Here is a 23,107-nt window from a genome sequence, read left to right on the forward strand (position 1 = left end):
TTGATTAGTGGTTGATAGGCAGAGTAAGTAGCGTGACGATGAAAAGAGGGTGTTACCACCAGGGGTCCTGCGCGCGGGTCGGAGGCGCGTACATATGCGCGTAGCTGACACTGTTAGCTCCCCGTGCAAACGGTTTAGATGAGTTATTTCCCTGAACTTAGTCGTCTTCAACGAGAGCTCCGGATTTCCGCGGTCTCGAACCGCCCGACCAAAGGGAAGATCATCAAACGCGTGATTTCATTACACCTACACCTATCTGCATCACCAAGTTTCAAGGATCTGTACAAGACGACGTACCATGAAAAATGGCACGCAGCGAGGTATGGCTATCAATACTCTATGGCTATGGTCGAGCGAGCGAGTGCCTCCGCTTCCTCGCAGCGTGGAACAAAGGAGCACTTGAAATGTTTCGGTTGTCTGCAGCGGAGCGGGTCGGCGATCAGCGCAGAGCAGTGGCATTCGCTTCCAAGAAAGACGCACGACACAAGCCCGGTAGTCCACTCGGGAAAAGGCTCGATGGGCGTGCCGTCTGGAAGCTTCGCCTGTACTTTTGGAATGATCTCTTTTACGCACGGGATTCGAAACATAGGACACACCTTTTCGATGTTATACACGCGCAGAATGGAAGCGATGGCGATCCACACAGACGCGTACGCGACATGGCGCCCAGGGCAAAGACGGCGACCAAACTGATGGACGATGGTGGCCAGTGAAAAATAAAGTTAGCGGCGGGAAAGTGTTACAAGGCGTAATCCACTCACCCCAAACGCTATATCCGCGGGGTCTCGTACAGCTGGATTCAGCTTGCCATCAATATCGAGAAAGCGCTCTGGCTTAAAGGCATATGGTTCAGGATAAGCTTCCTCGTCGTGCACAATCGCCCTGTGAGCAGTTGAGCGGCTGATTATACGAGGCGAGACTCTGCGACCCAAAGGAGGACTCCGGAGGAGTTGCAATCGCCGCCGCGCGTAGCCTAAGCATTTCCGGCTCACGACGACCTTATCTAGCCGCATAGCTCTCGCTCGAGAGATAATACGCACCAGACATTCGCAATAACGATAGACCGCGCAGGGATTGTATACGACTTGTAGACATCCGGTTCTTCGCCTGTATACGCGTGCGGGATAGCCTACAATAGCTTTATTCAGCTGGATCTCCGGACTCCGAGTCGCTCTGAGAGACAAGACAGAAGCGTTAGAGAAGAAACATACCAATGGCGTCACGGGCATCCATCGCAGGCTTTCACGCACAATGGCCGTCACAAAAGGCAGCCGCGGCTCGTCCGACATGTCCGGCAGCTGGCCTGGCGCGCCATCGGCAGTTTCCAGAGGCCCAAGGACGGCGTCTAGCTCTTCGTGTGCTCGTCTTTGCGCCTGAGGGTTGTTCAGCATTCCCAGCGTGAAGTGAAGGAGGGCGACGACTGTCTGAAGGCAAGGTGACGGATGAGACGCTGGACAGACAGAGGCATTGGTCTGACGCTCACTGTGTCGGTACCAGCATGGTATAGTGCCCCCGCGGTATCACGAATGACCTCGTCATCCACGCCTTGTTCGAGTGCTAGCGACGTGAATGAAGGCTTGGGGGACGCCTGCCATCGGGATCAGTTATACTACACCAAATCGTCGCCAACATTCGGAGGGATGCGCGCGCGACGGCAAAGGAATGGTTTACGCACTATATCCTGCTTTACCTCTTGGAAGGGCCGGTCGATCGCGTTCATCAGGAAAGTGTGCCATTCGCGCCCTTGGCGGTGAAAGTCGCCACCTGCAACGCGATGGTCAGCCTTTTCCACCTCTGAATCTCTGGTTGCCAGTCCTTGCAGAGCGCGCACGAAGCTTGTTTGTCGTACACGTACCTGGAAACCACTCGGGCACGTACTTGAGCGCAGGAATGATGTTGACCAGGAAGTTATCCGCCGTCATCGCGGCCAAGAGGATCTTGAGTGCTTTCTCCGCTTCGCCAACGTGTGGATCATCCTTATTGGAGACGTCGATTCCGTATGCGACACACAGAATGGTGGAAGCGGCAAGGCTATGAGGTTTACACAATCAGTGAGGTGACCCCTAGCAATGTCTACGCACTGTCGCAGTGCTGGCTCCAAGCCGTCCTCGCCCGCATCGAGCATCGCGCGTAGGAGGGTATGCACAGACTTCTGGATACAAGGGTGAAATTGAGCAGCCGCTGTCGGGTTAAGCATTGTGTGTATGAGGCGACGACGCGCTCTCCTGCGCCAGGCCCGACAGAATCAGTGTGTGCAAAGCTGGTTACTTGGAGGATTCGCTGACCATCTTTCACCTATAGGATTTTCAGATGTCATTCTAGAAGGAGAATCATATTTCTCGCACCGTATGGCATGAGGATTGGGCTACTATCCATCTTCATGATATCGCCAACCATAGGGAGTACAGGGCTGCATAGCGTGATGCCCAGTTAGCACTCATTCGAACGTAGGCTTGAGAAGCGCACCGGCTTGAGTACATCCTTGATCGTTTCTCTAAAATCTCGACGCATGCATCGTAAGTGTTCAGTACGACAATCGACTGCCCGGGAACGCTGAGATGGATGATGTCCGAATCTGGAATAACGTCAGTAGATACCTCAGCTAAACCTCAGCAATCCCCCTCACGCACCGAATTCCTTCGCCCATTCGGTGTACTTCTCCCACTCGAAGGACCTGGGCATATTGAAAAGGTTACCCACGAGAGGAAGTTTCCTTGGCCCGGGTGGGAGCGGGAGGTCATCTCGGCGTTGGCTGTAGAGATAAGCGGCAGCGCCGGCGATCGTCAGAAGAGCGGCGTAGTCGAACGTGGTGAGAGCCATGGTCAAGGTGTTCGATGGCGTGAGGTACTAAACGACGTTGTGCACGACTTATATATGTACAGTCCTGTTCACTTGCGGCTTACGCATAGGGCGCCCGCAGAGCGCATGGCACTGACAGGCAAGGAGCCGCGTAGTGAGAAGGTGCTGTCCGAACGTATTGCGCTTGCTTTAGCTTCGCTCTGGGGCATCCGCTGACTACTGAGACGGATGTCTGAGGCTCCTCTGCGTCATAGGCCCAGCCATAGAGAGGCCGAAGCTGTGGAGAGAGACTCTATACATACTGCGAAATCGGGAGGGTCAACGGCGATAGCGAAGAAGCGGGTTGACATCGTATGAGAGTGCGGCGACCGCTTGGGAGAGCAAGGAGCAGGAGAGCATCTCCCGTAAGGCATCACATCGAGTGCAGTCACGGTAGTTCCCATACCTCGAGGCTTCGTATTCCGATTGAGGGCATTAACCTTCAAATTCGTGGTGCCCAAAGAACAGCAAGAGGATGTCTTGAAGTCGATCGCTTCAGGCACTTTCGAGAGGGGCTTCTACGACAGGAACAGAAGTCCGTTGAAAAGGTGATATACCGGTCACCATCGAGCGTCCAGTACTGCTGATTCACGGTCATGGTGGTCGAAAGTAGAAGCGGAAAGCGTCGAAACACGTGCACGGCGTCCCAGGATCACGTGCTCTAAGGTTGAGCTTCCTATCACCTTGCTTCCTAGGTCTTTCCCGTGTCATATTGACCCCGCCTAAAGTGACGCCATGTGCGTAGCATGTTACGAGGACAGCACTGGTCAATGCGCACACTTCCGTCCACAAGTCCTGTACGGCATCAGGCGACGAGCTGAGTCAACGGCAGCAGGAGTCAGACTCATGCGCAAGATGCAAGAAAGGTGTGCAGCGCCGACGCCGCGGGTTCCTCTAGTGGTTGTCTCGGCAGCTTACTTGGTTGTGTAATAGTGGAGACCTTCAAGCCATTCTTGTCTGCTTAAAAAACATACGGAGAGACAACATGAATTAATGATTAGAAGCAAACAAGCGGGAAGCAACGACTAGCAAAATGCGTACAGGTGCACAAGTACAAATAAGAGATAGCATACAATTAGCAACGTCCGTTTAGTCTCGAGCTCGTCGTGTTATACATGCGGTGATAGACCCTCCTCGCCAGGTACTTCGTACATCGACCCCATCTTCGAAGCTGGCATTGTCCCGGACGGAAGCCAGCGTCCGTCCAGACACGACCCAGCCGTGCTTCGAGAGTAGATGCCCCTCAATGCCTCGACCGACTCCTCCCATGCCGGCTCGAGCTCCGATGGTGGTGCTTGTGACGGTGCTTGTGCCTCCGCGGTACCTGCACGATAATGGGCTGACCCGGCATAGTGCCCGTCTGGTACCCCGGCTGCGCGCCATACTGCATCCCACCGCTGCCCAGGCCAGTGCCCAAGCCGTAGCCTTGGTTCATGCCCATGCCCATGCCCATGCCCATCCCCGGCTGCCCCATCATTCCCGGTTGCATGCCACCCATACCGGGCTGCATCCCCATGCCGCCGTACTGAGAGCCGTATTGCGATCCGTATTGCGCGCCCGGGTACTGCCCGGGATAGGGCACTGACATGGACTGCGCGCGGCGCCGCTCGTAGCCGGTCGACTGGGGCTTGATGACGATGGGCGCAGGCATCCCGTTGGCTTGTGGGGGCATGGTTTGGACCTGGTAGCCGCTCCCGGCTGCCGAGGGCATGGACATGGGCACGCCGCCTCCGCCCATACTGCCTGGCACTCCTCCCATGTTACCGCTCATTCCGCCCATTCCTCCCATACCCCCACCCATGCCGCCGACAGTGCCCATACCAGGTGTGCTGCCGTACGCGGAACCAGCGTATGGTGTACCGTACTGCTGGCCTTGGTAGGGGCTGGGGCTGTAGGACCCGGTAGAGGACGCGGAGCCAGCCATAGGTGGTATTCCTCCTGGCATTGGGCTTCCCGCATAGGGTATAGGTGGCGTGAGGGGCGGGCCCTGGGAGTATGAGCGACGAACACCGGAAACGGAGCGATGGCGACGACGAGGACGGGCTCGGAAGTCCTGCTGGTATGGGTCGTAGTCGTCCGCGTAAGAAGAACCTATCGAGGCTACAGAGCCACGACGGGAACGTGCCCGGCGTCCGCCGTATTCGTATTCATCCTCCATGTCATCCGCGACCTACATTGTGTGAGCACGAACGAGAGGCGCCCACATAAAAAGCATCCGCACCTGGTCGTAGATGATAGCAGCGGTGGCTGCAGCGGCATCCGCGGCTCGATTGCGACTGTAGGTGTCCCATACACGTCCAGAGTACTGAAGCGCCCGGGCGGCTAGTTTGTTATCAGTCATGGGGTTGAGAAGTAACATGCGGCGCCTACACACCTTCAGCCACGGCGAGCCCAATCATGGCTTCTCGCTGACGTTCGGGGTCACCGCTGATGGGCTGGACGATGTCTGCATTGTGGATCCAGACGCGGTAGGCCTCGTAGGCGGACGCGTAACCAAGTTCGTCGGGCGTAAGGGACAAAGGGTCGACCTGCGCTCGTCTTGAGAATGTTGGGCTGGAAGAAAAGCAGGTAAACATACCAATCCACCATAAGCGCGACGATGCCAGTGGCGAGCCTCGTGCAGGCCAACACCCAAACCAGGAATAGGCGCGCGGACGGTCTCGTACGCGTGTCGGTACAGCGATCTGGAGTCAGGTTCGGATTGTGAATACAGGAGACCAAAGGAGGAGGTTTGGGGCATGGAATAGATCGGCATAGCAAGGATGGATGCTCACTCGTCGGGACTGAGGGCATGGGCGCGATAGAAGTCCAGGCCACCCCCTTAAGAGCGCGAAGGCATGTGCGTCAGCACCTCATGCTGGTCGATAGCGGGTGGGGACGTACAAGATGGCTGAGGCTGGAAGCCCGGTGTTGGTGGAGGGCCGAATTGGTACTGCGAATGCCGTGGTTAGCCTATGCGCTTAGTAGGGACGTGACGATGAACGCACTTGGTTAGTCCCCCACCCGCCTTGGCCGTTCTGGCGGTAGTAGTTGTAGGCCATGAAAAGCTTGCGAAATCGTTGTCGATCGGGAGTGCCTGAGTTGAAGAAATGCGCGACGCAAGAAGGTAAGGAGGAACCAACAAGATCGCAGCGTGATCTTTATGCTGAGGTCGAGGGGGGAGCACATGACGTCAAGGCTGCATGGACAACTCTAATTTGTAGGCTGCCTGCGCCGAAGCTCCGTGTGAAGAACGTGTTGAAGACGCGCGGGATTCATAGATTTCGTGTGGGCGTCGCGGTGGAAGAATCCTTCCGAGCCAGGCGGTTAGCGGCTACGCGCGCGTACCTAGAATGCACAGAAGTTGGAGCACAGTGAGGTCTGACGCCAGCGTAGTCGCTGCCTCGACTGTGGCGTTTTGTCCAGATAAGAGACTCCATTGCATTCTGACGGAGGACATGGCGGTAGAAAACAAGACGGAACGGGAGCAGAGCGGAGGAAGACAGCGAGACGGCCTCACGTGGGGACACGCGACGCGCCTTGAACGCGGCCGCCATGTCCTCTGGTACGCTCCCGCCATCATCTGCACCGATATTCTCTCATCCGACGCGTAGATTATACTGTATTTGCAAGCCAAGACTTTGATTCAAACGAATACGCCAATGCAATACTCGCAGGCGAGCCATATCCTCCGTCAGACGCGAAGAAGGGACAGACTCCCGGCAGGCCGTCGTTCGATTCCCCCTCGAAAGAGGACGTCTCTGTGGCCATTTCAAGACTCACTTACGGGATAGATGATGTCTCTAAGCAGATAAAGAACCTGGTATGGCACCGTTTGAGCTCAGAAGCTCAGCAGCCTTACCCCAGATCCCCAGGTCACTTCACACCATGAAGATCTACTCGGCCAGGCAGCAAGCGCAAGCGAGCTATCCGGATCCCTTGTCTCGGTGAAGGGGGGTCTTTCAGAGCTTGAGATGTCACTTGAGAAGTGCGTGGTCCGTTCAGGGATATAGGCGCTCATATCTGACGGTGAACGCTAGGCTGCGGACGAAAGTGCGGCTGCCATACCAATCCCTTCAGACCAATGTCACCCGGCTGCATAAGCTTCAACAAGCCTCGGACGTCCTCCGACGCACAGCGCGCTTCGTCGTGCTCGCCAGACGATTACAGGGGCAGATGGCCGAGATGCAGCAGAGCAAGGTCGAGAAGACGGACGACACTCTTGCTCCTATACCCAGTACTCCGAGTAGGACGACCTTCGCGTCTGCGGCGGACTTAGAAGATGACAAAGAGCGTGCGATCTCAAGGGCTGCGCTGTCGATCGCAGAGCTCGGTACGCTTGTATGCGCATCTACCAAGTACTACGCTGATGGAAATATTCAGTGTCACTCCTAGATGGTCCTTCCACCTTCAGCTCAACAACAAGTTCGAATGGTGTCGACGGCGATACGTCCCACCAGGATACTGAAGAGGATTTTTCGACTCAGAAGATACATCTACGCTCAGTCAACGCGGTAGCGACGCATATACCCTTCATCGAGGAGTCTAGGACGACAGTTACGACGGAGATGGAAAATATGGTCGTTGCAGGCTTGGCGTCTCTGGTATGGCGCGCGCTTCCCGTATTATGAACATGATCTTGATATGGTACAGAACCAATCCCTGCTCGCATCCTCCTTGCAAACCGCGTACAACCTAAATGTGCTTCCCGAGCTTGTCCAGAGGTCCGTGGTCTTATCATTGACACTGCAGAGGACTGACCCAGCCATCATCCAGTCTCATCTCCGACTTATCCCTCGCCGTTGAGGAACGGATACGAACGACCTTCGATATGACGAAAATATCTAAGGATGCATTGGGAAAAGGTGCGTACTTGCTTCAACCCTGTTCATGCCGCACCCCGAATACTGCTTCCCCATTCGCCCTGATTCGCATCGCTATCTTCATCTTCTCTCCTCCCCCGTCGTCTTGCGCGCGCTTGGCTGCGGCGCACTGCCATCCTTTCATATCGATTCTTGCTTCCTCTCACGTAGCTCTTCCTTTCCTTTCTCCATGCCTCGTTGTATGTGTCCCTGCATGCTCCACTCGAGGGCGTGGCGTACACTATGCTTTTGTGGGGCCTCTGCGCTTGGCGAAGCGCCCTTGACGCCGGACGTTATGCGCCTCAATTATTACACGTGCTATGCGCAGCTTCACTAGACGTCCGTCGCGCCACTCGGCCATCCATCGCGCCGCTCGGACGTCTCGCGCGCCACTTGTACCTGCGATGCATCATTTCCCCTTTCGACTTCTCCCTTTCAATGTCCTTCAATGTCCTCACACGTCCATCGCTCCCCCCGCACGTCTTCCGTACGTCCTACTTACACGTTCACAGACGCCTCGGCCACCCAGTCGAACACGCAATACCGCTCCCGCATACGCACCGAGCCGACGAACCTTACTGCGCCACAGTGGACGGCTGCGCTATGGACGCGGCTGGAGAGCATGATTGAGGAGATGGCGGGGTGTTGTATCAAGGTGAGTGTCGTGTGGCCGAGGAATGACTGTCGCGTGGCCGAGGAATGACTGTCGGCTGGCCGAGGATGTGCGGCCCTCTGTTGACACACACGTGCAGGTCTACACCTTGGAGAAGGTTCTCAAGGTGAAGAAGGATACAGTCTCGCAGACGATATTCTTGGACGAGGCGATGAAGGTGAGTACTTTTGGGAGCCTGGGGGGCAGGCTTCAGCCGACATGTAATCGTTCGCATAGCTTCTCGAGACTAAGCCTAGTGTCACGTTCTGGACGGCCTTGTCACGATCGCTGGAGAAACATGCAAAAGAAGCTTGCAAAGGCGAGTGCGACTCGTGTATAACTGCATCTTTCAGAGGCCACATCATGTTTGAGCTGTTAGGATGAACCTGACTGACATGGACATCAGGCTCAACTTTCCTGCAACAAACATTGGGCGGAGGCTATCCGCGATTACTACGCCTTTTCCAACAGTTCTTCGCCAAGATAGCAGTTCATACAGATACCGTCTATATCCACTCGCAACAAAGGTGAGCACTCACGTCGTTGCACATGTGAACCGGCGGCGACGTCTTACTGATTCAAAGTGGCACAGCACGGAAACTATCCTCGTGCTGCGCGCCCTGTCGACATTCGAGGCCTTCTATCTCACGCGGTCGACGAGCAAGCTGAATGAGGCCGTCGGGCAGGCATTTAAGATGACGCCTGGGGCGACGGAGGGCACGAATGTCGCCCGGACGGTCATCAACGAACTCGACACGGCTCGGTTCGATCCTCTTCTTGTGCGGGCGGTGGCGAAGAATGCGGCGGCGAGCCTCGAGATGTTCGTTCAGAGGGCGGATAACATGGTGCGTGGATCTCGCAGTCACACTCGGTACAGATATACGTGCTACTCCGGCTATGTCAGCCTCGGACTCTGCTCTGCTACCTTCGTACAACTCTAACCGTCGCCTTCTGCCACCGCTCTGCAATCTCCCCCGCCCTCTGCCGCCGCTGCCAATCTCATTGATTTCCCCCTTTCAATCTCATTGATCTCCCCCTTCCAATCTCATTGATCTGTACGACTGTCCTGATCACACCTGCTGACGCCGCGCCTCCCGCAGGTCGTACGCGACCGCTCCGCGTTGACACTCATCGGGCCCGCCTGCACGCCCCAGCAGGCGGCTAATGCGCAGGTAGCGACGTGCCTGCACCACTGTCGCGCGCGATTGGCGCAGCTGGAGAGCGAGCACATCGACGCCGTGTGCGCCGCGCTGCGGCCCAGTATCGAGGTGGGTCACTCATTCCTTTGGGCTCGTGGCCTCATTTGGGCTCGTGGCCTCATCTGCGCTGGCGGCCTCATTTGCGCGTCTGGGAGACCCGCCTGGCTCACGATGATCCACAGAACATGAAGCGCACGTACGAGCGGGTGGTGGATCCATTGCTGGCAGCGATCAGGCGCGAGCTGGCCGCGATCATCGCGCGGGTGCACCGGTTCGACTTTGGGCGGGCGCAGGACCCGATGTCGGGCGGTGGGGCGAGCTTGTATATGAAGGATCTGGTGGAGAAGCTGGCGTTTGTGAAGGACGAGATCCTGAGCAAGTTTAATGTGGAGGATAAGCCGTTGTGGTGAGTGGTAGTTGTGGCTGAGGGTTTGGCGCGGATGCTAAAATGTTGTCTGCAGGATGCTGGCCCTCGCAAAATACGCTATCAAGGTCTTCGTACTGCACATCTCAATCGTGAAGCCGCTTGGGGAGAGTGGGAAGCTGCAGCTCACGAGCGATATGGCCGAGCTGGAGTTTGGGCTGAGTGCGTTCATGTCGGACGGGACATCGAGCAAGCGTGGAGTCCATCTCGAGAATATTGGCGACGAATATCGGATGCTCAGAGCTATGCGGTATGTAACCACCTGGATTGCTCACCGTGCCTGACTAACGCCCAAAGTCCAGGCCATTGCTCTTCCTCGAAAACGCTCAGCTCGCCTCACCTATGTACACGATCGGTCTCCCGCCGCTCATCGTACTGCATCACATCCTCGTACGATCACCGGTACCACTGCCTCATACCCTACACGGGTGGCAGGAGGCGGAGTACGTGCGATGGGTGGATGAGCATACGGAAGAGGAGGCGTGGACGCTTGTTGAGTCGGGTTTGTCGCATTGGGAGCAGGTTAGCGCTGCGGAGGGCAAGGATGCGGCTGCGGCGAAGGAGTATGTCGAGCTTGCGCGGACGGTGTTGCGGAATGCGCAGGAGGGGGCGTAGTCTTTGACTGGCACGACTGCTTCTCTGGTCACCTATTTATCACACTTGCTGGCGCACTTCGATGATTAGTCTGTTCGCAGCATCGCCAAACTATTCATGTTGCCAAAACAAGCCAAAAGCGTAAGTACAAAATACAAGTTTTAACCCGGAGGAAGAAGGCTGGCATCGATAGCAGCAGCCTGCTCGACAGTAGGCTCAGCATCCTCGGGAGAGATGCTGATGGGTGTGCGAGGCATGGCCATAACACCTGCACGAAGTCAGAACAGAATTGATGACTCGAACCAGTCAACTCACCAGTACGCGCAGCCTCCAAAATACCGTACGGCTTGACGAGGCTGAGGAACGCCTCCACACGCGTCGTCTTCGCCGTAAGCTCGACGATCACGCTGTTCTCGCTCACGTCCACGATCTTCCCGCCAAACTGCTTCGCGAGCGTCGAGATGCCCTGCATGTGCTGGTTCTTCACGAGCAGCGCCTGCGACGGCGTCAGCGGCACGTCCGCCGCAGGCGGCTGCGTCGGGTGCGTGAACTGCTCGGCGATCTGGACTTCGCGCAACAACTTGTCATCCGCGGGGGGCGCCTGACGCTGTGCGTGATGGGAGGGTCCGCCGGCGAGCTGCTGCTCGAGGTATTCGGGCCCAAGGATAGAGAGCTTGACGAGGAGCAGCTCGCGGGAGATGGTGCGCGTTTCGGTGTAGTCGAGGACGGCCCAGACGGGGACCTGGGAGGGGGTGAGGGTGAGGGGGACGATAGAGGAAGGAAGGGAATGCGCGTACGAGGTCCTCGAGTTGCCGTCTTGCTTGTTCTACGACGCCGTCCTGGCCGTTGAGAACAATGCACATGCGGCTGAGATCGCGGATCTCGGTGCGGCAGACGACGAGGGAGTCAATGTTGAATCCGCGGCCGGCGAGAATCCCGGAGACGCGCGATAACACTCCGGGCTCGTTCTGCACGAGACAGTTGAGGATGTGCCTGCGTAATTACACGTATTAGGAGGTGAACTGGGAGGGGGATCGTGCGACATACTTCTTGAACGGCTGCAGGCTCGGTGCAGGCGTGTTGTAGAGGATGTTTGTGACGGCCTCCTCCGCAGTGCGCGAACGCGGGAGGTCCATCGCAGGCAGCGGAGGCGGGCGACGCGCCTGGTGCCGCTTGTACTCGAGCGCAGAAGTCGAGTCGTCGATAGGTTTCGGAGGCGTGGGCGGCTTCGGGGCGTCCTCGCAGACGCGATATGTCGTCGAGAAGAGGCGCCTGGAGGGCCTCACCGCCGCCGTGGTGGCGCGTCGGGCAAACATGCTTGCCATCGTCGCCGTCGTTAAGAACTGCAGAAATGTCCGAGATTCCTGACTCGAACGTTTGCTTTTGACTTGGAATAAGTCAACGCTGGTTGGCAGCGCGATTGGAGGACAAGAGGACAGCGGGGGACGCGGGGAAGAGCGTGCAGATCATTGCAGAATGACTCGGCGCCGATAATGCCGAGCACGGCCGAATCACGCTGTCACGCTCTTCAACTATCCGTCACATTAATTCTCTCTTTCTTCCTGGACGCTCATGTTCGCCTCAAGGGATGCTGTCGCTTCTGCAGAAGGACTATATTATGCTACTGCAGATCAATCTGACCCTGGAGGTCCCGTAAAGACCGCAACTCTGACTTCCGAGCCCTTATCTCGTTGACATCTTCTCAATGGCATCCGCAGTGCAACTGGCTCAGCATGCAGCAACCTGTTCTGGTCTGCGTGCGACTGCGACTACCTTATCATCATCTGCTCTCATATCCACTTCATCCAGGTGAACTACCGGGCTTTGCTCATGGCCGCCATTGATGCCCGGATCCCTGGCGCACCGTGCACGTTGACCGAAGAGTCCGAGCTATAGCACCACTCGCTGGACATGTTCGACTACTGAACTGCACGAAAATCATCTTGTTCTTCGCGCGCGCTTCTATGCCTTCCTATCGAAAGCATCGTGCTGACATGGTTCGATTTGTAGAAGAAGCTTGGCACGCTACTGGCACGAGGAACCGTAGGGTCGACGCCGCTCGACACTTAGTACAGTTGGTATGGACCATCAGCACCAGATCCCTCTCGCAGCTACCGTTTCTACCTCTTTCATCATATCAACACCGACACCATATATGCTTGGTGAGTCTGAAGTCACTTGTCAGCCCGAGGTCGTACTGAGTTTCCCTCCTTCCCAAAGCAGACAATAGCTCGTGCGCGTCTGAACATATTTCTGCCCCAGCCCATTGAGTCTATTGAGTCCATCTGCCATGCAATCGCACGTTAGCAGCGCCCAGGGCGCTCCAACTGAACAGCTGGATGCACCGCGGAATGAAAAATTGACAGAAGGAAGCAGTAGGCCACCGTACACGGGTCGACTTTCCTCTCTCCTCATTATGGGACTTTTGTCTTGCACCACGCTGATGTATCCAAACCTTGATTGCTAACTCCGCTGCCCAGGGGCTTATAAAAGCGGGGCGCGACGTCCAGGAACCTCCCACCACATTCCCATTCTGGTAGCCCGAGTATCAACTTTCCTCGTTCCTCTCGATCCCGCCAAACGACATGCCTTATACACCAGGTCCAGGCGAGTATTTCGATGACGAGCGATACTTTGGAGATCTGGTGCACTGGGAGCAAGGACTCAGCACGAGTAGCGTGCAGGTGCCTTACGCCGGTGTCCAGGGCCAAGTTCAGCAGCAGCCTATGTCGCCGGTACGTCTGGTCCTTCCTGCCCTTGGCGTGCTCTCACATACATTCGAGGGCTGGGATTCCAACTCGTCGACTTTGAGCCCATGGCCCTTTCCAAACCAGACGATGACAATCGATCCCTCGCAGGCATGGTTCGGCGGGCACGGACAGTGGCCTGCCCAGCAAGCATCCAGGGAGCCCTCGCCGCCGGTGTCCGATCCTCCTTCTTCGCCCGCGCAAGCCACGATGACGGTCTCCACCGCCTTCAACCTCGACACCAGGCCCACCCTCGGACACCCACCCGACTGCGAGCTCATGTCCTCCGACGACGTCGTGTTTTATGTGAACATCACCCTGCTGAGGCACGGATCCAGTACTGGCTTCGGGCTCGCGTTTCCGACTTCGGGCGCACGTGTGCGCGTGGCTGAGACTGCGGACGTGCTCAACCTCATCCTGCACGCCGCATACGGGGCCTCGCCATCCGCCTTCGCGCCGCCTCTCGAGACCCTGGGCGAGGCCATCGCTCGACTGCCCGCCTACGGCCTGAGCCCGCAAGTGTACGTCGGAGCCAACACACCGCTCTTTGAGACGCTGCGGTCGCACGCCGCGCTCTCGCCTTTGCGCGTCTACGCCATCGCCGCCGCGCACGACCTGCTCGCGCTCGCGAAGCTAGCGAGCGGGAATCTACTCGGATATCCGGTGCATGCGATGGCGGACGCGGACGCGATAGCGATGGGCCCGGTCTACCTCAGGCGGCTCGTTACATTACACCATGACCGAATCGCGCAGCTGCGAGGGCTATTGGAGCAGTCGCAGGAGTTCCATCCGCAGGTCCACACGTGCGCTTTTCAGGCGCAGAAAAGGCTGGCTCGGGAATGGTCTATGGTGGCTAACGAAGTGATCGCTGGGGCACGGCCAGGTACATGTGGTCCTCATTCTATGTGCTTGCTCGTCGAGCTGACTGACGTGTAGATATATCCAGCTCCGTTGTGCGCGACAAGCTTGCCGTTGTGAAGAACCAGACTGCGTGCGCATCGTGCAAGAAGAGGTTGGATGAAAGAATATGGAAGGCTGTCGTCGGATGGACCATGTTGCCGGTACGTGTTTCTTCTCTTCTGACGTTATCGTACGCCTCATCATCGCTTTTCAGACAACAATTTAAGGGCATTCATCCTGCAACTATGTTCGGGCACTCCTGTCACCCATGTCTCGTTAGTCTGAGTGTCTATTGCATCGTCTTAGTATCTTGGTCCCATTTGTGGACGTTTCTCTTACGTGTGTGTACGTCTCTAGGTTCAGTTGTGCGGAGTGAGAGGTCTATAGTCTTTGCCCTGTCTTCTATCGTACCATATTCGCCTGTACGGGTCCCGGGTTGCCACGAATTTCGTTATACTTTATCAACGGCAGAAAATTCTATTCTCCCTTTCCATCACAAGATCAACAGTCGAACATTCGTCTGACCTGCGCACCGTATCGCTAGTGGCACCAGCTCATCGTACCGACAGGCGACATTCCGCGTAAGGGCCGCCCATCCTGGATGTTCCTGATTTCCAAGGGGCCGCACTATGAGTACTTCCGTTGATGCACCGCATCTTTTCCCGGAGATACTCTATCGAAGAAGCGGCTTAGTCTTTACCCCTGTGAGCGGGTTGCGGGATACTGAAGAATGAGGTTATGGTACTCCTGTAGATAACGAGGGCAAAGCGCCTCGCCTTGATGTCGGGCCTGTTGGGCAGGTCCGATGCGCCCTCTTCGCGGCCCGTCTTGTGTTGGGCAATTCACAAGGGCTTCCTTTGGGCTTCCTGGTCTCGGGTCCGAAAGGGATGTGCAAAGTACTCACATGGCTGCCATCTTGCTGTGGTGAGGAGACGTCGAATGAGGCACGAGGCAGATGGCGCCTCGTGCCACTGCGGTCGGTGCGATATATGGGCTTTATGGTGCTGCTAGCATGCCATGAGCTACGAGAGAAAGGTCAATCTACTGATATGATCCATCACAGTCTCTGAGAAAGATATGCCATCAAGGGATCCAAATTTAGCGTCATCGTACTTTCTGAAGAGCTTCAAAGACGGTGAATCAAGATAAGCTAAGAGTATGTCGCTGAGGCCGTCAAGAAGCGGAACTGTATTGTGGAATCCCTGAGAGAAGCACATCAACGTATCGGGCAAGATTGGTTATCGGTGCCAACGTGGATGTTACTCTGTCGGGGATCACACACGCCTTCAAGGAGTCGCGATTTGAAGAGGAAAGCCAATACCTTCCAGTTTGGGACAGGAATACATCCGCTTCGGCATTCTCCGTGCCTCTCAAGGAGCTCAATGCTTACCCTGTTCACCACACACAGAACGAAACGTACACGCATAACAAACACGCATCAGTAAATAACAGTGTTATATCAACGGTGATCGACAGTAGGGCGCTTGAGCTACGCGGAAATTCCGTCTCGAAAGACAAAGATTTGGGATGCGCTCACCTGATTCTCATAGCCAGGTTGTCTTTTTTCTTATGCGAGAGCAGTACTATATGAATGGTAGTACAATAAACACGGACCAGCACGTCGAAGCCGCATCCATTGTATCGTTAGCTGCAAGTTCAAGTCGAGCAATGAGGCGGTCCAGCACTGTGCCGCCGATACAGCCTGCACAGACGGGGGTGTCCGCAGCTGTAGAATTGGACGGTGCTCTGCGAGGTACCTGGTGGAAAGCAAGTGACAGCGCTGAGCGCTGAGCGCGGCTGTGAGGCCGGCAATCCCCGAAGAAGCGTCCCACGCTACTGGGTACTTCTCCCCCTTGCACCTGATTCTACGGAGAGCTGGGGTGACTCTGTTTTCGCCTAGAAGATGGACTGTGGGCCTCGGTGGAAGGCCGAGGGGGGACTGTGTTGCATAGCCCAGCGACGCTGAGAAGGCTGGGGCGGGTATGAATGTGCCCATTCACGTGAAAGGTTGAACTTCCCAAAGTCCTCACAAGTCATCACGCTCGTGCGACGTCATCACAATTGACGTCCTGCCCCGTTCATGCCGTCCCCAAAGTCCATGGCGTGGCGTCTCGGGCGCGCAGAAACTGCGGTTACAGAGAGTCCTGGGGCTGGAATACGACGGCAGACGCGCGTAATCACCCCCAACGCTGCCCCACAGTGTTGGGTTCGCATCCATATAAGCGCTGAGGCGCGACGAGTCCCCCATCCTTCCTCCGCCAGCTTCTTCTCCCTCCCAACGTCGCCATGTCCGACGTCGGCGTTGAAATGCGCGTCACGGACGAGCAGTCGTCCGACCTGAACATACCGGACAACTACGTCCAGCACACGCTCAAGACGACGAAGGCCCTCCCGCCCATCACCTGGGCGAACCTGCTCCAGAACATCAACTGGATCAGCTTTATGCTGCTGACGGCGACCCCGATCATCGGCGCCTGGGGCGCGTTGACGACGAACTTGCGCTGGGAGACGGCGGCGTTTGCGGTCCTTTGGTACTTTGCGACCGGCTTGGGTGAGTAGTGCGTAAAGGTCGTGACCGACAGGCGCTAATACACGATAAGGGATCACGGCCGGGTATCATCGTCTGTGGTCTCACCGCGCGTACAATGCATCTATTCCACTGCAGTACGCACTTGCTCTTGCGGGTGCAGGCGCGGCCGAGGGTAGCATCAAGTGGTGGAGCCGTAGTCATCGCGCCCACCATCGCTACACCGATACCGAACTCGACCCGTACAACCCTCACAAGGGTGCGTGGTCTTCCGCCCTCCTGTCTGACATGTTACTTACCCGTCTCGAAGGCTTTTTCTACTCGCACATTGGCTGGATGCTGGTCAAGCCTCGCCGCCGTATGGGTGTCGCGGACGTCTCTGACCTCTCCAGGAATCCCGTCGTGCGCTTCCAGCACGCGCACTACGTCAAGCTCATGGTCTTCATGGCCTTCATCTTCCCCACCCTTGTCGCCTGGCTCGGCTGGGGCGACGCGCGCGGCGGCTACATCTACGCCGGTGTCATCCGCCTCTGCTTCGTGCACCACTCGACCTTCTGTGTGAACTCGCTCGCGCACTGGCTGGGCGAGACGCCGTTCGACGACAAGCACACGCCGCGCGACCACTTCGTGACCGCGCTCGCGACGATTGGCGAGGGGTACCACAACTTCCACCACCAGTTCCCGATGGACTACCGGAATGCGATCAAGTGGTACCAGTACGACCCGACGAAGTGGTTCATCGCGACGTGCCGCTCGATCGGCCTCGCCAGCCACCTCAAGGTGTTCCCCGACAACGAGGTCCGCAAGGGCCAGCTCACCATGCAGCTCAAGCGCCTGCGCGAGACCCAGGAGCGTCTGACGTGGCCGTCGGACAGCAACGACTTGCCGGTTATCACATGGGAGAGCTGTAAGTAGGCCTTATCTCTTCCTTCAACATTTCGCAGGCTCATTGTTGTCGTCAGTCCAGGAGCAGGCCGCGAGCCGCCCGCTCATCCTCATCGCCGGCTTCATCCACGACGTTTCGACCTTCATCGACGAGCACCCTGGCGGTCCGCACCTCATCGTCAAGTTCATCGGCAAGGATGCGACGACCGCGTTCTTCGGCGGCGTCTACGACCACTCGAACGCGGCGCACAACCTACTCGGGATGAAGCGCGTTGGTGTCCTCCACGGTGGTGCCCCGCATATTCTTGACCTTGCTGATGAGAAGAAGGTTGGCCTTTGACTCCGTCGAGACGGAATGCGCGTTGACCTGTTTGCTAGATTCCTCCCTCGCAGCGCTTGAAGATCGCTCGTTATAGCGAGCTGAGCTCCAGCGGCTCCAGCTCAGAGGCGGGCTTCTAGATGTCTTGATCATTGGCTGTCAGTCGTTGGATAAGTGGGCAAGCTGGATACTAGTAGCCTCTATGAGAAGGCTGAGGCCTGCACTGGGAGTGGATCGCACTGTGTCGGCGATAAACTGCGAAGCGCACGTAGAAGGGGCCTGATAGGCGCCACAACACAGGACAGTGTACGCATATGCATTACGAATCTTTCTTCGCTCAGAGCGAGATTTCAACACGGATTTCAAGCTCCCTAATAGTGAGTACATTACACATAGCGCAAGCGTACATTAAATAAGTAGGTCGTCTCATGAAGACGACGTCCCGTCCCATCCCAAGCAAGTGCACCCCAAGGAGAATCACAAGGACTACTTATTCTACATCATTATAAGTTATCTACACGAGCATTCCCGCGATCCCAGCGGTCTGCAACGTCGAGATGAAGCCACAGATCATCGCCGACACCGCCGTGCGCGCGATGATGCCGCTCCGACTCGGCGCCATCGCGCCCAGGACACCGATCTGGATGCCCAGGGAGCCCAGGTTGGCGAAGCCGCAGAGGGAGTAGGACGCGATTGTGTAGGCGCGCGCGGAGAGCGGGTTGTCGCTGCCCATGATCGTCTGCAGCTCCATGTACGCCGAGAATTCGTTCTCGACGAGTTTTGTGGCGAGCAGGCGCGCGACGGTGAGGATCTCGTTGCGTGGCACGCCCATGAAGAAAGTGATGGGGTAGAAGATGTAGCCAATGACGAGTTGGAGGGTGAGTGCGTGGGCGTCGTGGAGGCCGAAACCGCGTCCTATCCAGGTCATCAAGCCGTTGATCATCGAGACGAGGGAGAGCACGGTCAACACATTCGTGCTGCAAATCGTAGGTCAGTCCAAGCCAGAGATTTGAGGAAGGAAGTGAAGCGTACAGGATCTGGCCGGCGACAATGAGACCAAAGACCGCGCCCTTCGAGAAGGCGTGCATAGCGTTGGCCGGTGGATGCGCATCGCCATCACCACGGTCAACAATGACTTGTCCACGAGTAACGGGCTCCTCAGTCTCGGGCATACGCATCTTCGAGATAGAGATCGACGCCGGGATAGACATCACGGACGCAGTGACCAAGTTCTGCGGCGGGACACCCATGTTGATGTACGCAGACAACACAGATCCGGCGATGGTGGAGAATCCGGAAGTCATGGTGAGGTCTGGCAGGGTGTCGAATCAGGAGGGGAATAACCGGTTGACGGTTAGCCACTCACGCAACTCGGACTCCGTCATGAGGTCGACGTAGGGCTTGACAAGACAAGCCGACTCGCCCTGGCCGATGAAGGGGGATGCGGCCGCGACAACGGCCTCAGCGCCAGAGACGTTCATGATCTTGAAGAAGAACCAGGCGCTGGGGTGGTGTCAGGTTGGATATCCCGGGAGTCACACATGCGCACTCACAAGTTCTTGATCAACCACTGCATGACGCCGAGGTAGTACATCATCTGCACGAAAGCGATGAAGAAGATGATGGCACCAAGTGTGTTGACGAAGAACCACCCCTTCGCGGTGGTCTCTGCATCGAAGAAGAAACCTGAGCCGGCCTGGGACTGCTCCAAGAAGTCGGCGGCGAGGGTGGCGATCCAGCTGAAGATGTCAAAGCCGGCGCTGGACTTGAGCACGAAGAGTGCGATCGCCTGCTGGAGGAAGAGGCCGACAATGACGGTGGGCCAAGGGACCTGCTTGCGGTGCTTCGACGAGAGCCAGAAGCCGCACTGGAAGACGAAGAGGCCGAGGACGGAGATAGCGCGATCACCATAAGTCGAGTTCTGTATCCGGATGGCGTCAGTGATCGAGGAAGTAGAGTGACCGATCGGAGGGGACACGGACCTGCTCGAGGGGGAACCCGAACGCAGAGCCGAAGACGATCCCGAGGAGGCAGACCCAGCCGATGGCGAGGCGCACGTAGTATGGCAGGCTGAACCAGGGCTTCTGGACACAGGGGATCCATACAGCCTCGACCGGGCGCGTCACCACAGAATTGGGAATGAAGCGGAAGGCGATCACGCTGGCGGAAATTTAGCAAGGTCCGTGTGGTCGGGCACACGACCGCGTACAGGATGAAGAACCAAGCCCAGAAGGTCTGTACGATCCTGGGGGATGTTGTCAGCTATGTGCCCCCCAGAGAGTGAGAGGAAGAGGCGCACCATCGATGCCTTGTAGCGGGGAGGATAGTCGCGCTGATCCACCAACCTCCGATCAAGACGATGAGTCCGACCAAGATAAATGGGCGCAGGCGGGTGTAAGCCGCCCGACGACGCTCGCGAGCAGCCTCAACCTCCTCCGAGTCCTTCGCGAGCTCCTTCGCAAGGATGACCTCGGGGTCTACCTGCTGCTTCTCGTTGGAGTACGACGACGCGCTCAGCGAGGGCTTGCGGTGAGCGGCCTGTGCCTCGGGCGTCGCGCTAGAGGTCGCGGGCAGTTCGTGGATGGGTGCCGGCGACGACATATCCGAGGGTAGGGAGAGGGGGACGGGCCTGGCGGCGTGAAGGCAAGCTCCAAAAGCGGTGGATCCATCCGCGAGCACTTTTATAGTCCCGCGCCACGGACCATATGTAGCGTCGAGATCTTACGCGTCGTGCCATATGCACCGTTTCAATAGTAGCCGCGATAAGGCCCTCCACACTTCACTCAAGCTGTCCATGCTATGGAAGATAAGGCTAGGATAAGGCAGCGGGCGTACAGGGTGATCGTCGTCGAACATCAAGTGAACAGGGTTGACGAGAGCGTCACGGAATTTATTTTGGTCATCACAGCAGCCACTTCGACTTCGAAGACTTCTGAATTCCTTTGTATTCCAGTAGTAACACGCGAGGCACTCGTATTGAAGCTCGGATCATTAGAAACTGGAGCTCCGACAACCCCGCGCCGAGCTCAGGTGCTATCTACACAGCGTCCAGGTCGCACGACCCCGGAGGCCGAGAGGTGCGCAGGCAGAGCGCCCAGCGCGCCAGGGCAGCTCAGGGCAAACCGAGTGGCAGGTCAAGGTGGTAGATCTCCTTCAGGTACAACAACATGGCCACTACAGCAATCAGACTACAAGAGCAACGCACGTCCAATCATATCAGTCGTAAATCGGCACCCACAACTCTACACCTTCAGCGCTTTCACCGACCTGCCACACGTGATGGCGATCCACTCGCCGGGCGTGGTCGTGTGGCCCGTCGAGAGCTGCATGCCGGGTATTTGGGGCGACCAAGCGAGGTTGGTGATCTGCGCGGCCGCTGTGTAAGCGGCATACGGGTCTGTTACAACGCGCTTCTTGATATCCGGGCGTGGAGAGTTCAGACGCGTGTTGGTGTGTCTTGGCGACGCGATGGACTGCATCGTACTTTGCAGGTCCCAGAGAAGGAGCTGGCAGTCGTCGGCCGCGGTGGCGAGCAGCGGGTTGTCCCCTCCACCCCATCCAAGCGCGTTAATCTGCGCCTGATGCGCGCGCAGCTCGATGACGGGCTGCCCAGGTGCGCGCATGTCCAGGATCTGTACGTCCTGACCATCCATATGAAACGTAGACATGTAGTTGGAATCGCCAGGGTTGAACGCGATGCGGAGTAGCGGTGAAGTCGGAGGTCGTGCGGAGGATGATGGGGATACAGATGGTGGGGGAACGTTCTTCGGAGGCGGAGTTTCGTAGAGGATCGTCGAGTGCTCAAGGCTGCGCAGGTCGAACGCGCGCAAGCTGCCATCCGCGCCCACGGACACGAAGATGTCGGTCGATCCTGGTAACCACGCCACATCGTACACCTCCCGATCGTGCGCGATGAGTTGCGTGATCGCGCTCGACGTGTCGATATTCCAAACCGTGCACGTCGTGTCGATGCTCGACGTCACCATCATGTTCGGGCTCTTCTCGTTCCAAGCGAAGTTAGTTAACGGCGCGCCATTCACGGTGTTCTGCACTTTGGATTGCTGAAGGGGATGAGATCAGTGGCGCGCGCAGATCATGGACACGAGGTGACGCACCCCGGCGAGCATCGACTTGAGCGCCAGCGAATGTCCCGTCCCCGTCGGGGCGCGACCAACATATTGTGATATCTGCTGGGGGACATCGCAGGAGTACTCCCATATCCTGAGTGCGTCGCCCGTGGTCGCCAGCAACTCGGTGCTCGGGCTCTTCTGCCCCCACGGAAACGAGGACGCGCTCGCGGGCTGCCATTGCAGGCTGGTTGCAGGGTACGTTTGATGCGCCTCGCAGAGCATAACAAAGTCGTCAAAGTCCGAGTACTCGTCCTCGACGAGGACGCGCTCATCGTGGAGACCGAGTACTGCGATCCGGTTGTCGTGATTCTCGATGTGGGAGGAGACACCGAGGCGGAAGGCGGATCGGAGACGGTTCTGTGCGCCAGGAGCGGGGGACTTGCACCAGTCCATGCAGTGGACCGGCCATGGTGCTTCGTACTGCAGCACGCGCGTCTGCCCCATGGTCTATCGTCTCGTGTCGTGGACGGAAGCAAGATGGATGAACAAAGCGATTTCCCGAAGAGGGAATTGCACGTGCGCGACGGATGCTGTTTCCGGCCCGTGACTCCCGCGGCCGTGTTCCTTCCTGCTTCCCATGTTCATCAGCGCACTCCAGGCCTCATCGATGCAATCAGCGGCTTACTGCGGCTCTATTCATCCTTGGGAAAGCATCGCTTGCTTGAAATGACAGCTTCAGGCCAATGGACGTCTTGGCGGCTCTTTCTGCAGCGACGGTCAGGTTTGAGTCCAAGAATTATCGAGCAAGCATTTGCGAAGAGAGCGGGTGCCTTTGATAGGTAGTCTCTCCTGTTAATCCAGGTGATACGCTGAGGCCTACGCTCGGGCGCTCGGCTTCACCTTGAGACTAAACAGGTACTGTCCATCAAGACGACTGACGCTCTTCCATTGAGTCCTGGCGCCCGAACCACTATGTTAGGACCGGGGTTCTCCATCTTGATTGTGTGCCACGCGCCTTGAATGAGGTGAAGCGGCGGGAACTCAGAAGGTAAGTATACATAAAGATGAGGCGCCGCCATGACGCCTACCTTTCTCCCGCGATCCCCCCGCT

General features: G+C 57.2%; 8 protein-coding genes across 8 annotated transcripts; 3 read left to right on the forward strand and 5 right to left on the reverse strand.

The window, feature by feature from the left end:
* Window positions 1-329: 329 nt before the first annotated feature.
* On the reverse strand, window positions 330-2,820 carry SCHCODRAFT_01358353 (cytochrome P450; the record flags this gene model as incomplete). The annotated part of the gene is made up of 14 exons (XM_003029855.2): window positions 330-417; window positions 481-542; window positions 597-689; window positions 762-882; window positions 1,041-1,129; window positions 1,212-1,424; window positions 1,484-1,588; window positions 1,676-1,764; window positions 1,856-2,031; window positions 2,082-2,225; window positions 2,286-2,295; window positions 2,346-2,410; window positions 2,467-2,575; window positions 2,631-2,820. 14 exons carry the CDS (start codon window positions 2,818-2,820, stop codon window positions 330-332), a joined length of 1,554 nt encoding a protein of 517 aa, XP_003029901.1.
* A 989-nt stretch (window positions 2,821-3,809) lies between these two features.
* Window positions 3,810-6,040, reverse strand: SCHCODRAFT_02635496 (uncharacterized protein). Its single transcript, XM_003029856.2, has 7 exons — window positions 5,826-6,040; window positions 5,722-5,770; window positions 5,613-5,658; window positions 5,417-5,522; window positions 5,213-5,366; window positions 5,060-5,160; window positions 3,810-5,008 (listed from the first exon to the last, which is right to left on the reverse strand). Exons 1-7 carry the CDS (start codon window positions 5,877-5,879, stop codon window positions 4,082-4,084), a joined length of 1,437 nt encoding a protein of 478 aa, XP_003029902.2. The 5' UTR covers window positions 5,880-6,040; the 3' UTR covers window positions 3,810-4,081.
* A 332-nt stretch (window positions 6,041-6,372) lies between these two features.
* SCHCODRAFT_02601723 (uncharacterized protein) lies at window positions 6,373-10,569 on the forward strand (the record flags this gene model as incomplete). The annotated part of the gene is made up of 17 exons (XM_003029454.2): window positions 6,373-6,382; window positions 6,432-6,640; window positions 6,693-6,805; window positions 6,858-7,150; window positions 7,201-7,421; window positions 7,471-7,541; window positions 7,594-7,682; window positions 8,008-8,166; window positions 8,192-8,334; window positions 8,432-8,509; window positions 8,569-8,665; window positions 8,738-8,858; window positions 8,924-9,176; window positions 9,432-9,599; window positions 9,713-9,936; window positions 9,992-10,204; window positions 10,257-10,569. The coding sequence occupies 17 exons, from the start codon at window positions 6,373-6,375 to the stop codon at window positions 10,567-10,569; spliced, it is 2,775 nt and encodes a 924-aa protein (XP_003029500.1).
* Window positions 10,570-10,709: 140 nt separating this feature from the next.
* Window positions 10,710-11,873, reverse strand: SCHCODRAFT_02511095 (acetolactate synthase; the record flags this gene model as incomplete). The annotated part of the gene is made up of 4 exons (XM_003029857.2): window positions 10,710-10,816; window positions 10,864-11,290; window positions 11,346-11,541; window positions 11,596-11,873. The coding sequence occupies 4 exons, from the start codon at window positions 11,871-11,873 to the stop codon at window positions 10,710-10,712; spliced, it is 1,008 nt and encodes a 335-aa protein (XP_003029903.1).
* A 1,196-nt stretch (window positions 11,874-13,069) lies between these two features.
* SCHCODRAFT_01131553 (uncharacterized protein) lies at window positions 13,070-14,449 on the forward strand. Its single transcript, XM_050341084.1, has 4 exons — window positions 13,070-13,283; window positions 13,332-14,178; window positions 14,232-14,356; window positions 14,410-14,449. Exons 1-4 carry the CDS (start codon window positions 13,134-13,136, stop codon window positions 14,419-14,421), a joined length of 1,134 nt encoding a protein of 377 aa, XP_050198963.1. The 5' UTR covers window positions 13,070-13,133; the 3' UTR covers window positions 14,422-14,449.
* Window positions 14,450-16,285: 1,836 nt separating this feature from the next.
* SCHCODRAFT_02635511 (uncharacterized protein) lies at window positions 16,286-18,610 on the forward strand. Its single transcript, XM_003029456.2, has 5 exons — window positions 16,286-16,746; window positions 16,796-16,981; window positions 17,033-17,629; window positions 17,685-17,935; window positions 17,986-18,610. Exons 1-5 carry the CDS (start codon window positions 16,482-16,484, stop codon window positions 18,064-18,066), a joined length of 1,380 nt encoding a protein of 459 aa, XP_003029502.1. The 5' UTR covers window positions 16,286-16,481; the 3' UTR covers window positions 18,067-18,610.
* On the reverse strand, window positions 18,044-20,686 carry SCHCODRAFT_02635519 (uncharacterized protein). The gene is made up of 7 exons (XM_003029858.2): window positions 20,226-20,686; window positions 20,136-20,171; window positions 19,909-20,086; window positions 19,480-19,847; window positions 19,293-19,429; window positions 18,959-19,238; window positions 18,044-18,903 (listed from the first exon to the last, which is right to left on the reverse strand). The coding sequence occupies exons 1-7, from the start codon at window positions 20,525-20,527 to the stop codon at window positions 18,441-18,443; spliced, it is 1,764 nt and encodes a 587-aa protein (XP_003029904.1). The 5' UTR covers window positions 20,528-20,686; the 3' UTR covers window positions 18,044-18,440.
* A 147-nt stretch (window positions 20,687-20,833) lies between these two features.
* Window positions 20,834-22,537, reverse strand: SCHCODRAFT_02635520 (WD40 repeat-like protein). Its single transcript, XM_003029859.2, has 2 exons — window positions 22,042-22,537; window positions 20,834-21,987 (listed from the first exon to the last, which is right to left on the reverse strand). The coding sequence occupies exons 1-2, from the start codon at window positions 22,498-22,500 to the stop codon at window positions 21,169-21,171; spliced, it is 1,278 nt and encodes a 425-aa protein (XP_003029905.2). The 5' UTR covers window positions 22,501-22,537; the 3' UTR covers window positions 20,834-21,168.
* Window positions 22,538-23,107: the final 570 nt, after the last annotated feature.

Source organism: Schizophyllum commune (genome assembly GCF_000143185.2).
Source record: "Schizophyllum commune H4-8 unplaced genomic scaffold SCHCOscaffold_9, whole genome shotgun sequence".
Taxonomy (NCBI): domain Eukaryota; kingdom Fungi; phylum Basidiomycota; class Agaricomycetes; order Agaricales; family Schizophyllaceae; genus Schizophyllum; species Schizophyllum commune.

What these genes read in the sequence shown, in the direction of transcription:
- SCHCODRAFT_02635496 (XM_003029856.2), bottom strand. Translation starts at nt 5,879, where the DNA reads ATGGCCTACAACTACTACCGCCAGAACGGCCAAGGCGGGTGGGGGACT. An exon ending in CATGCCCTCAGTCCCGACGA is followed by an intron (nt 5,523 to 5,612) that starts GTGAGCATCCAT and finishes ACCTGACTCCAG; the next exon opens with ATCGCTGTACCGACACGCGT. An exon ending in GTCGCGCTTATGGTGGATTG is followed by an intron (nt 5,367 to 5,416) that starts GTATGTTTACCT and finishes AGACGAGCGCAG; the next exon opens with GTCGACCCTTTGTCCCTTAC.
- SCHCODRAFT_02635520 (XM_003029859.2), bottom strand. Translation starts at nt 22,500, where the DNA reads ATGGGGCAGACGCGCGTGCTGCAGTACGAAGCACCATGGCCGGTCCAC. An exon ending in TCAAGTCGATGCTCGCCGGG is followed by an intron (nt 21,988 to 22,041) that starts GTGCGTCACCTC and finishes CATCCCCTTCAG; the next exon opens with CAATCCAAAGTGCAGAACAC.
- SCHCODRAFT_02635519 (XM_003029858.2), bottom strand. Translation starts at nt 20,527, where the DNA reads ATGTCGTCGCCGGCACCCATCCACGAACTGCCCGCGACCTCTAGCGCG. An exon ending in CAGTGGTTGATCAAGAACTT is followed by an intron (nt 19,430 to 19,479) that starts GTGAGTGCGCAT and finishes ACACCACCCCAG; the next exon opens with CGCCTGGTTCTTCTTCAAGA. An exon ending in CATGACGGAGTCCGAGTTGC is followed by an intron (nt 19,239 to 19,292) that starts GTGAGTGGCTAA and finishes ACACCCTGCCAG; the next exon opens with ACCTCACCATGACTTCCGGA.
- SCHCODRAFT_01131553 (XM_050341084.1), top strand. Translation starts at nt 13,134, where the DNA reads ATGCCTTATACACCAGGTCCAGGCGAGTATTTCGATGACGAGCGATAC. An exon ending in AGCAGCAGCCTATGTCGCCG is followed by an intron (nt 13,284 to 13,331) that starts GTACGTCTGGTC and finishes CATACATTCGAG; the next exon opens with GGCTGGGATTCCAACTCGTC. An exon ending in GATCGCTGGGGCACGGCCAG is followed by an intron (nt 14,179 to 14,231) that starts GTACATGTGGTC and finishes ACTGACGTGTAG; the next exon opens with ATATATCCAGCTCCGTTGTG.
- SCHCODRAFT_02635511 (XM_003029456.2), top strand. Translation starts at nt 16,482, where the DNA reads ATGTCCGACGTCGGCGTTGAAATGCGCGTCACGGACGAGCAGTCGTCC. An exon ending in CCCGTACAACCCTCACAAGG is followed by an intron (nt 16,982 to 17,032) that starts GTGCGTGGTCTT and finishes CCCGTCTCGAAG; the next exon opens with GCTTTTTCTACTCGCACATT. An exon ending in ACCTTGCTGATGAGAAGAAG is followed by an intron (nt 17,936 to 17,985) that starts GTTGGCCTTTGA and finishes CCTGTTTGCTAG; the next exon opens with ATTCCTCCCTCGCAGCGCTT.